Source organism: Xenopus tropicalis, chromosome 3 (assembly GCF_000004195.4).
Source record: "Xenopus tropicalis strain Nigerian chromosome 3, UCB_Xtro_10.0, whole genome shotgun sequence".
Classification (NCBI taxonomy): domain Eukaryota; kingdom Metazoa; phylum Chordata; class Amphibia; order Anura; family Pipidae; genus Xenopus; species Xenopus tropicalis.
The window spans coordinates 41,976,025-41,987,677 of record NC_030679.2 but is presented as its reverse complement, the minus strand read 5'-3'; the positions used below and the strand labels follow the sequence as shown (position 1 = coordinate 41,987,677).

The window sequence follows — 11,653 nt, the reverse complement described above, 5'->3', positions numbered from 1 at the left end:
TTAAAATACTGAACAGGATGTGATTATTTACATATGAAAAGGCCCTTTTGTGTGTGTGCACCTGTGGAAAAGGATAACAAAGCAACCTTTTTCCAAATAGATACAAATCCAACACAAAATTATTCTATGATCATTATTATATACAAGCAAAGCTTGTTTGTAAACATCTTTTTGGAATTTCTTTTGTAATAATGCCCATTTGCCAGTTTCCATGTAATCTTAGAAGCAAGCTCAATGCTTAATCCCCTAAACTTTCTTCTCTCTTTGCCAGTGCCAGTTAGGTACAATATGTCCCTTAGGCTAATGCCACAAGGGTCTGATTCTCAGCTGATGCCAAAATCCTCGGCTGTACCAGGGCAGGTGAAATGGCTCAAGGTGCTGGTACAGGGAAAGGCTAATGTCAGTGTAGGGACTGATTATTGGCCTGTGTTTATCTGCCGGCGAAGAATCAGCCCTGTACAGCATTAGCCACATCTCTTCTTCTTTTATATGTTTATTGGGCATACTGGAGGGCATGTGGCCCTTAGTGCAATCACTAGGGAAAAGCTGTAAAGCAATGCAAAAAAAAAACGCAAGACATGTAAACAGAGTTGGGTAGAGGGCTACTGAATATGTGAAACGGCAACACACACTTCTTAACCAGTTAAACCAAAAATTAAAATGTCATTAAAATAGTAAAAGAAAAGTAATAATAAGTAATTAAAATACAATGTACTGTTGCCTGCACTGGTAAAAGTGTCATGTTTGCTTCAGAAAAACTTTTATAGTTTATATTATTCAGCTGCTGTGTAGCCATGGGGGCAGCCATTCATGCTGGAAAAAAAGAGAAAATGCACAGGTTACAAAGCAGTTAACGGGTAAAGGTGCCCATACACTATAAGATCCGCTCGCTTGGCGATGTCGCCAAGGGTGGGCGATATCGGGTAGGAAGGGACTTGAAAAAAAAATCCGATCTTTTGGCCCTGGGGCCAAACGATCGAATTACATTTGAGCTTATGGGGCAGTCGGATCCGACCGGATTTTCTAACCTGCCCGATCGAGATCTGGCCAATTTCAGGCCAGATATCGGTCGGCCAGGCAGCTCTGTTCTGCCCATACACGGGCCGATTAGCTGCCGAATTGGTCCAAGGGACCGATATCGGCAGCTATAGTCGGCCCGTGTATGGGCACCTTAAGCTCTGTAAAATACAATAGGAATTTACACAGCTTATCTGTTTTTCTGCTATGTAACCTGTGCCTTTTCTCCTTTTTTCAATTTGAATAGCCATTTAAATTAAAAACACCCATTTTCAACGCATTTTATTTGTGGACAATGCTGAGTTTCTGTGATCTATTAGTTATAAGCTGAAGATCTACTGGTAGACCCCAGTTCAACTTGATCGATGTTTGTCTCTTTTCAGCCTTAACTTCTACAACTTGTACATCAAACACATGATTTATGTACAGGGGTAATAATCTTTCCTGTTCTTCAACAGCTAATATAATAATGACTCTAGATTAATGTGATATCCCTATTTGTAACTGCCATGTGTCACATATTGCAATTTCCCTGTGCTAAAAAAAAGAGATCCAACAAGTGCTAACTACGTATGTAAGTAATGTAACCCTTGCTTATTTTGCAATATTCTTGCTCACACAATCAGGCTGTAAAATATATAGCTTCAGTATACTGTACTTTTGACAAATACATCATATATGCTATAATACAATGTAACTTAAATAAATATAATTAAATAATATTGTAAAAGAAAATTCCTGTTTCTGCCATAACAAATTCTACACAACATATTCTTTATTTGCTTTTCTTTTACACCACCTCTTCCCTGACACATGTAACATGATACATATACACAATGAACGCCTACTTTGTCATAGTGACGTGCTACACGAGTACTCTAGCCTCTCCTAGAAACGTCACAAACGTCATGTGGACCTTGTCCCTGCTGAAACCAGCTTGGTGTGATATGGTGCTAAGCGCACACAGGATAGGAGAAGGACTTGGCCACCTGCTGTTGAGAAAGGTTTAGAAAATATTAATCATGTCTTGAACTAATACTGAACACACCATCTGGCAACATGCTCAGCAGAAGGGGAAGCAGGCATTAACTTTAATTCTTAAAGATACACCGTGCCTAGAAATATTATTCAGTTAGAGGGGAAAATAAAAGCCATTTGGGAATAGTACAGTATGAATTTGTAATATATGAAATAATTGTGTAGTGCAACTATTTCTTAGATTACAGGTGTGACTTGCAAATGTAATGTTGGACTTATTAACCATTTCTATGCTGCTCATTGGCTCTAATTTAAACTGCATATTGCTTTCTAAACAAGTGTGGCATAGATCAGAGCCATCCAGAAACTTAGGATTTGTTTTTATTAAGATACTAAAAGTTTAAACTATATATAATATACTCTATAGATGTTGTCAGTCTATTGATGAAATAGATATTTTTCTAAATTGTGTCCCAGTGCTCAGTTACAAAACCGGGTTGTGTTTAAGCAGAGGCCTCAGTACCACAGGATACCCAAATATGAAAAAGAGTGTTGTATAAATATAAAAGACATATTATATGTTTACAGCTGTTGTTAAACTACAACTTCCAGCACAAAACAACTGGAAGCTGCCAGAGGGTACATTGAGAATTAGCTAGGAATCAACTGGATACTTACAGAGTGCTTTACAGCTTTATCTCCCCCCTCAAAATAGCCCTACAACCTTCCTGCATAGCCTAGAGCACTCTCCTTTCTACATCTCCCTTCGTTCATAGGTGCAGTAACATTGCATGTTTGATGAGCCATGGGGCTATTGTGTCATTTCCAGATTAACGTTGCATGACAGAGAAATTGCCATGTACACTGAGGGGCAGATTTAAGAAAATGTGAAAATAAAGCTCACCACAGAAAAATTCACCCACTTTCTATTCATTACTATGGGTTTTTTAGAAACATATTTTAAATGGGTGAAAGTTAGAGTTCATCATTTCATAAAAATGCTTTTAAAAATCCCTAAGGAATACATAGAAAGTGGGTACATTTTTCTGTAGTAACTATGTAACATCTAACATTGCTTATTGATTTGTATAGGGTGGTGTAGCTTCTAGTTCATTACAAAGTGCTACATTAGACCTCTAGATAATTTTAACGTTTCACAGAACTAATGTGTTGGTATTTTGTGGATTCCAGCTGATGTAGTTTTCTGTGGTTAACACTTTATTTTCCATGTATTCCTCAATGAGGGCCAGAATTACACATCTGTATACAAATATAAAATGAGCTGTAGGATTTAGCTGTCTTTCCTTTTAAGGGACTGTAAAATGGAAAACAAATTTTGCCTAATGCCTAAGAAATTTTCCAGTGTACATTATTTCAAAGTTTACAGCAGTTTTACATTATTTGTAAAAGTATTTGCAATTAAAAGCAGGATATGTTACTTTCTGCACTGCTGGTTCTAAAACAATGTAGTAGAAGTCAGCTCTCTTCCATCAGCAGGCTTAAGCTACATTGTAGCACTTACAAATAACTATTGAACAGCTGTAATAAATGTATAGAGCAATGTTGTTTCAAACCTATTAAATGTGTGTACTGACAACTCAATCTTAACACTACTAGATAGGGTTCATGGAATGTGGCTACAGTGCGTTCCCCCCAAAATTTTGCCAGTATCTAGTTTAAAGCTTCAGAACTTTTAAAGGGGATTGTATTCTATTCTATTTACCTTGTTTATTCACATGACACAAAGACAGAACGGAACAATTCACCACGTCATTAAATCTTTATTTGGTTAATGCCATCCACATATAAACTGTAGTACTTTCTTGGATAATTCAGCACAAGGATGTAAAACTGAGTGATAAGGCTGGCTTTCACATTGAGGGGGTGAATACATTCCAAAGTAATGTGTCTAAACACAAAAACAGACACATATTTTTCTGTATGAGGCAAAAAGGCTAATTTTACACTTCTGTTTAACTACTCGCCAGCCATCTTCTTTAAGTTTCCACTAAATTTCCTTAGAAACATTGAATAATGCTGCTCCTCCAGATCATTTGCACACACAATAAATCCTGATTCTTTCAGGCAGAGTACCTAGGACTGTTCTGTTGTCTTCTAGCCAAAAATCCCATTTATAAAGCTGGAACATCAAGTCTGCTATCTTATTGACAGGAAGGAAATACAGTCACATGACTACCAAGGCCTAACTTCCCCATGCAGTTATTAAACATTATTATTGTCCAACGCTTCTCTGCATCTGTCAAGCTTTGTACTTTCACAAACAAAAATATACACTACAAATAATGCATTTGGGTCAATAAAATTTGGTTGGAACATGACAACTTTAAAGTTTATTTCATTTTTACCTTTTTTGATGACCAGTTACTTTTAAAAAAATGCATGAGCTTAAGTACTAAAACTGCATTCTCTAGTAGCAGACATACATATTGCAAAAAGGGGCCTGTGTTAGTGTGTGTGATGGTTGGAAACAGAAGGGCTATTTACAAAGCTCTTACAGCTGCTTTAACAAATGGACCGTGGATCAAATGCGATTTCTGGTATCTGAGAAACATTTGCTTTAATAAACAGTCAGTATATAAGTTGTAACTCTGTATTTGCTATAGATTTTTCTTGCTATATCTATTCATGTTTATCTTTGTTATTCAACATGGTATCAGCTGCTATATCTGGATTAAAGCAGCAATGTTCTGATATAAATTGTCATAGTTTTACACAAACTACAGTGTTTATTCCCAGAATTTCATCATCATTGTCAGCGCTCTTTCACCTTATGCCATTAATATAGATATATATATTAACGTGTGTTAGCACAACCTTAAGTACTGCAAAATAAATATTAGCATGCCTAAGCTAAACTGGAATGGGCTCAGAGGATTTCGCAGATAATCCACAATTTTACAGTTTTGTAAAACCCACACTGTTCAAAGTAATAATGTTTAGAAATTCAACTATACCTACATTTCAAGACAATTATACCATATGTATATGTCCTAGAACTGTGCTAAAGTCTTAGAATGTGATCTGCCACATTGCTTGTCTCAGCACTGTATAGTCTTTAAAAAGACATCTCATTTAGTATAAGGTTCTGTCCTGTGAGATATATTCAAATTCCTCAGTTGAGCCGAACAAAATGTCAACTGCCACACAGACATATAAAAGATATAAGGGAATAATTACGGAATATTCCATGTGCTCAGTAATGCTAGTGTTGGTTTAGGAGTGAGGATCAGATCCCAATCACAGCATTGCCTTTGCTGGCAATGAGACTAACCTGCGGCAATTTTAATCTCCACTGCTGAGTAGCTCTGATCAGAACATTGTGACCTAGCCCTAAAGTCAAATAAATTACAATATATCTTACTAATAAAAATGGCACCACTGGCCATTGTGGAAATCTTTATTTTATAAATGAGATTTTATTACCATTAAAGCCTCATGGTGGGTTTTAAAGCAGAGTACTACTGTACTACTTCCTATATCCTATATGAACTATAGGATTTATGTGTCCTTTGAACTGTGCTGAGTTGTTTTTAATGGAGAATGGTACAGTCACATTATTTATTTATTTTTAGTTTAATTTATCATTTGTCCACTTCTCTACTGAAAGCAGAGTGTAACCATTTGTTTTCACTTTCTCTCTCCTAGTAAAAGCTTTTCATATTAAAAACAGAGCTCTCAGTCGAAACCATCAAAAAGCAAGTTTGCCTTATTTCCAACATAATAGATAGGGAGGATTGTTTCATTCAGATGCAGTGACTGAAAGATCACAGGGGGTGTGGGAAAAAAAAGGAGTGGAAATGGTTTAAATAAGCCTTTGTGTTCTAATTGTCAGTGATATTTTGATGGGAATTAAACTGGAAAGATCACAGTCCTCTAAAATAATCTGTGTTTGAAAATCATTTCACTAGACACTTTGCTGCCCAGGATAGGGAATGACATTCAGCTAAAAGAGCTGAAGTACACCATGTCCATAATACATGACCAGAGATGTCAACTTAACTCTATGTCATCAGGCAGATCAGAATTTAGTCCAGGCATTTTCAAGACTATATTGTACTTTATACCAAATGAGGTCTAAATCAAGCCAAAATCATTATGGCCCTGGTAGCATAGCCTTATGCTGACATGGCAAATGGCCACAGTTATTAAAATGTTGTACTGCATCCATTTTCATTATCATTAATAATTACGTGCAACAGAGAAGGTTGTAGATTTGTAGGTTGAAGAGCCATAGGTTAGCCAGGTATGCCATAGATGGTGAGAGTAACCACGGGGACTGTAGCAGCCAATTAAACTATGCCATAGCTATTCTTTATTTGTAGAAAATACAAACACCCCATCAGTATCAGTGATTGTTCTTGCCTATTAATAACTTTGACATTAAGATCTCATTTACCATCTGTATGATAACTACTCAAGGTTCTAGTGTACAGATCTGGAGGTCTCCAACCTTAACCTCCCACTTCTCCTCAGTTGTTGTTAAAAGAGAACTAAACCCTAAAAAGGGATCTGACAAGAAATGCTTTATGCTATATATGAAGTTTACTGTACCAGCCATAAGGTACACCAGCCTTTAAAAAAAATTATGATATGTGCCTTCAAAGATGTCTCTTGCAGTTGCCCATCTTCTGAGTGTCAGTGACCCCCACAAACTCAATGTACTTTGGGCTGCTGTTAAGACACTAAGCTATCATCAAAAATGATCAAAATATAAAAAAAAATAGGTTAAATATGGAACAGCTGATACTCAATTCTGATTATTTCTGATGCAAAAAAACAGCGGTCTGAGGCTGAGCATCCACTCCCAGCCATAGAGCTCATTTTCAATCCAGCCTGCCTCTATTGCAAAATCTTGATTAATAAAATCAATTCTTTGTGTGGTTAAGTACTTTTTGCAGGCCTTGGCTCACAAGAATTGCTGAAAACTAAAGGTTTATTGGATGGGTCTCCAAGCTGTAAACTCGTGTGTGTAGTGTATGCTATTCTGCTATTATATTGCCCCCCCCCCCCCCCCCCCCCACTCTGTCAGATGCCTTCTTTAGAAGATAATAATTATGGATGTGCTGGATATGGTGAAAAGATCAAATGCCTTTTCCATCTTTCCAAAGCTCAGTGGATTAACCCACATATTTTACAGCAAATCGTTAGCAAACCAGAGGACCAAACAAAGGGCTTTCAAAAGTATTTTAAGAATGTTAATCAGAAAAATCGCATGAATGATAAGTACCATCTGCAAATAGTTTTATTCTCTGTGAAACTGGTACTGAGCAGGACCTAATCATCATAAATCCAGAACTGAGTTTATTTGGGGGGTGGGGGTAAATTGCCTCATATCGGGACGTAATTCTTAACATTCCACAGTAACAAATCTTGATCACCAAAAGTGAAATAGAAACTGATTATAGAATATGGAAGCTGTGGTGTTAACTTCATTCCAAACAGAGCATTCACGTATGACATCACACCAATGAAAAAGTAGTACACACGAATAAGCAAAAAAAAAATTAGAATAAATCAGTGATGAATAAAAATTCATCAGTTTGTGATGTATTACAAAAAATACTGAGAACACTTCGTGCCTCTTATTTAAATAAAATCCTGAGGGCTCCACTGAGCTCCTTCTGACGGGTTAAGGTTACAGCAGTTTATTTCCTGCTCTGGCAACATGACAGCTCTGAAGCGTTTGTGTGTATAGAGTGTTTGACTTTGCTGCTAAGGCTCTGATGACGTTAATCTACTTGGCGGGGTTTGCCAGGAGGGGCGTGGCTAGACTCGCTGAAGTCACCGACCCACGTGATACAAACCATTCATAAAACAACTCCCATTGCCCTGTATAAATAGGAGGCTAGCTAGCCGAGCTCTAGCAAGAATTCAAGCCAGCAAGGAAACATCAACTTTAAGTAACCGTAAGAAACAAGAAGGAACCAAGAAACACAACTTTAAAGTCTGGCTTGTTTTAGATAAAACGTTTAGATCAAAGCAGTATTTATTTTTTTAACAGTTAATAAGCTTTTATTGGATCAAAGAGGCGCCGGAGCGTAAAAGAAGCGGGAGAGTGGAGCAGCCTATTGTTGAGGATTGTTCGGCACATTAACTATGGTCAATATGGAAATCTGCGCTATGGATTGCTGCGTGTTGAAAGGACTGTTAGCTGAGAGAGCCCACAAATGCCTCATATTGGACTGTAGGTCGTTCTTCTCCTTCAGCTCCTCCAACATCATTGGCTCCAGCAATGTTCGCCTGAGCACCATAGTGAAGAGGAGAGCTAAAGGCAGCATGGGCTTGGAGCACATCGTCCCCAATGAGGAGCAGAGGTGCCGGCTGCTGGCTGGGATGTACGAGGCGGTGGTGCTGCTGGATGAGAGGACATCAGAGCTGGACATGCTAAGGAAGGACAGTACCATGATGCTGGCAGTTAATGCCCTATGTAGGGACTCCAGGGGCAGCAGCATCTACTTCCTAAAAGGTACATTAAGCTCCACTTCTCACCGATAAATGTGTATTGTTGGGTACTTCTACTTTAAACGTCAGGGGTGGCCAGCCTGTTGTTGAATTTCCCTCAGATCAGGACCCAGCCTTCCTCCAGTGCTCAGGGGCCCTCCATATCAAAGTCCAGTCCTGACACTGACAGTGTTTATATGTAACATTTTGTGCACTTCAGTGGCAACTCTGTATCTCCCTGTGGCTGCTGAGTGAGGCTTGTGTTCACAAATGCACTTAGTGCAGTATGACCCCTACCTACCACCCTGAATTTAGTCATTTAGCTGCAATTCAGATTTGTCCCATTCTCAGAGCTTGCACTTGGGTGACATTATCACAAGTAAGGCAAGTTAGGTGTTTGATCAATGTGGCCACTTAGAAAACAAGTGCTTAAAGGGCAATGTGTAACAAATCATGCAATTACAGCCTCTGTTCAACTTCTGTGTACATATCTAACCATTCGCATGTTATTGTGTATTTCAGGTGGCTATGAGACATTTTCTTCACAGTGCCCAGAATTCTGCAACAAAAGCTCTCCTCCAGTTTGCCTGAGTTTGCCTCTTAGTACCAGCAATGTGCCAGGCAGTGCTGACTCCAATTGCACTCCTTGCGGAACTCCACTCTATGACCAGGTTAGTATTTATTCTATTCGTTAATCCTGCCATTCTCTAAATGGCAAAAACTGGTAAAAATTCCCCCCTCACAATCTCTGTCCAGGCTATTCACTGAATATTTACCAACACGCATTGCTGATAAAGATCTTTGTTTTGTTTTTATCCCAGAACAATGAAAACTGGCAGTGCATAGCTACTCTTTAGCATACAGCCATATAGGAAATGTGTAATTCATAAACTAGAATTTTACAAAAGAAATTCCTTAACTGAATGTAAAAGTCAGACATGAGTGTAACAGTTCTATAATGCCTGGGCAGTGGATAAAACTGGCACAATCTAGCTGCACTCGCCAATCCCTGTGTATATAAATGAAACAAAACATTATTTACTTAGTGGTTCTTATATTTACCATATTGTTTTTGCTTATGTATTTTAGGGGGGACCAGTGGAGATTCTGCCTTTCCTGTATTTGGGCAGTGCATACCATGCATCAAGAAAAGACATGCTGGACGCCCTTGGCATTACAGCCCTCATCAATGTATCAGCAAACTGTCCCAATCACTTTGAGGGACACTTTCAGTACAAGAGCATTCCCGTGGAAGACAGTCACAAAGCAGACATCAGTTCGTGGTTCAATGAAGCTATTGATTTCATAGGTAAGACGAAACTCACTTTTGTCTTGTCAATATATAGAAGACCATTCCTCAAAAGTGCAGCAATATTATTGTGTAGCAATATTATTATTACGTGCTATGCATTAACATTCAGTTTCTTACTTTCTAATGTTTTCAGTGGTCAGCTGTAATCTTAGGGAGAGTTAGATTGCCCCCTAGTGGGTAAAACCAATTACCAGTATGGTTTCTTCACAATCTTGGACTACATTCATTCACATATATTTAATATGTGTTTATTAAACTTCTATTAAACATGTATTTAAATATTTGGTATATTTTTTTACATACACGTTTCAACACATAAACACCTACTCCTTAATACTTTCTTCTGTAAATAGGTTAATAGGACTAGTTCATCTGTGGAATCTCAGGCTTGTATGCAAGACCTCTGTTTTTAGTATTGTATGTGCTCATGTAGCTCTGAGGTTTGACTAAAAAATAATTGCAGTTTTAGCTGTAGGAGAAATGAAAAGAATTTTAGTTATCATGTTGCAGATCTTTTACAAGTTCTCCCAAAAATAACCTTTGTTTTGTTTTTTCCCAGACTCAGTAAAAAATTCCGGTGGAAGGGTTTTTGTCCACTGCCAAGCTGGTATATCCCGATCTGCTACCATCTGTCTTGCCTATCTTATGAGAACCAACCGTGTGAAGCTGGATGAAGCATTTGAGTTTGTCAAGCAACGGAGAAGTATAATCTCCCCAAACTTCAGTTTTATGGGACAGCTTCTTCAGTTTGAGTCTCAAGTGCTAGCACCATCATGTTCAGCAGAAGCAGGTAGCCCTACAATATCTGTTCTAGACCGAGGAACATCCACTACCACAGTCTTCAATTTTCCTGTTTCCATACCTGTCCACTCAGGAACAAGCTCTCTCAGTTACCTTCAGAATCCCATCACTACATCGCCAAGCTGCTAAAGGTACTGAGCAAACAGACCTAGACTGTAGCAAATGGACAATTTGTGTTTTTATCAAGTGCAATAATAATTTTGGTTCCATATGCAACACTCGTATTTTATGTCCCGTTGAGTTAAAGAATCAACAAGTTCTTATAGCCAGTTGAACTGGTAAAACTACAGAAAAGCCCAAACTGACACAACTTGTTGGACAATATTTTAGAGGCATATCCAAACCACTAAGGAAGTCAAGAAAAACAGGTCACAATTGCCTTTTGTGTTTTTTGTCCCATTTTTATTTGTAATCACCCTTTTTGGGGGTGATTTAGCAGTATTTTCATTCCTGAACTCCTTTTTTTATTGTTGATTGATGAAGAGAGGCCGTTGCCTAAACCTGTAAGATAATATTTATTCTGCAAGCTGTGTCCTGCCTACCGAAGCCTAAGATTTCAGCTTTTCAACAAAGCAAAGAAGAGATACCTCAGTATTTTCTGGTACTGTAATTCCTGTGTGTAATTCAAGACCAGCTTCAGTTTCCAAAGCACTGATGTCAAAGCACTAGGCCCGAGCCTTCTTCAGAGTTTGCTGACTATTGTATATATGCTCTGATTTTATTTATGATACAAAATAATATATATCTTCTCCCGTGAGAAGACATTTTTAATACAGAACTATGACTTTTTATACTGATAGAATAAATTATGATATTTGTAATGAATTTGTGTCTTTTTCTCCTTCATTTTTATATACATAAAACAGGGTATATTCCTTAGCATTTATATAAAATTCATGCATGCTTAAGTGGAACAGTGGTGACAGAATAATCCACTTAAATCGTCATACAACACCTGACTATCATTCCAAATGCCTGCACCACTGGTGTGCTTGCACTATTGTTTACTGTTTTTCATAAGCCCTTAAGGTGGCCATACACACATATATTATCGTTATTTATTCATTATTTAGCGTGTGTGGA

General features: G+C 37.9%; 1 protein-coding gene across 1 annotated transcript; it reads left to right on the top strand.

Moving 5' to 3' along the window:
• Nucleotides 1–7,893: 7,893 nt before the first annotated feature.
• dusp1 (dual specificity phosphatase 1) lies at nt 7,894–11,395 on the top strand. Its single transcript, NM_001005450.2, is given in 4 exon segments — nt 7,894–8,482; nt 8,980–9,128; nt 9,547–9,766; nt 10,329–11,395. Coding segments are annotated over 4 exon segments (1,110 nt in total). The 5' UTR covers nt 7,894–8,112; the 3' UTR covers nt 10,700–11,395.
• The last annotated feature ends 258 nt before the right edge of the window (nt 11,396–11,653 follow it).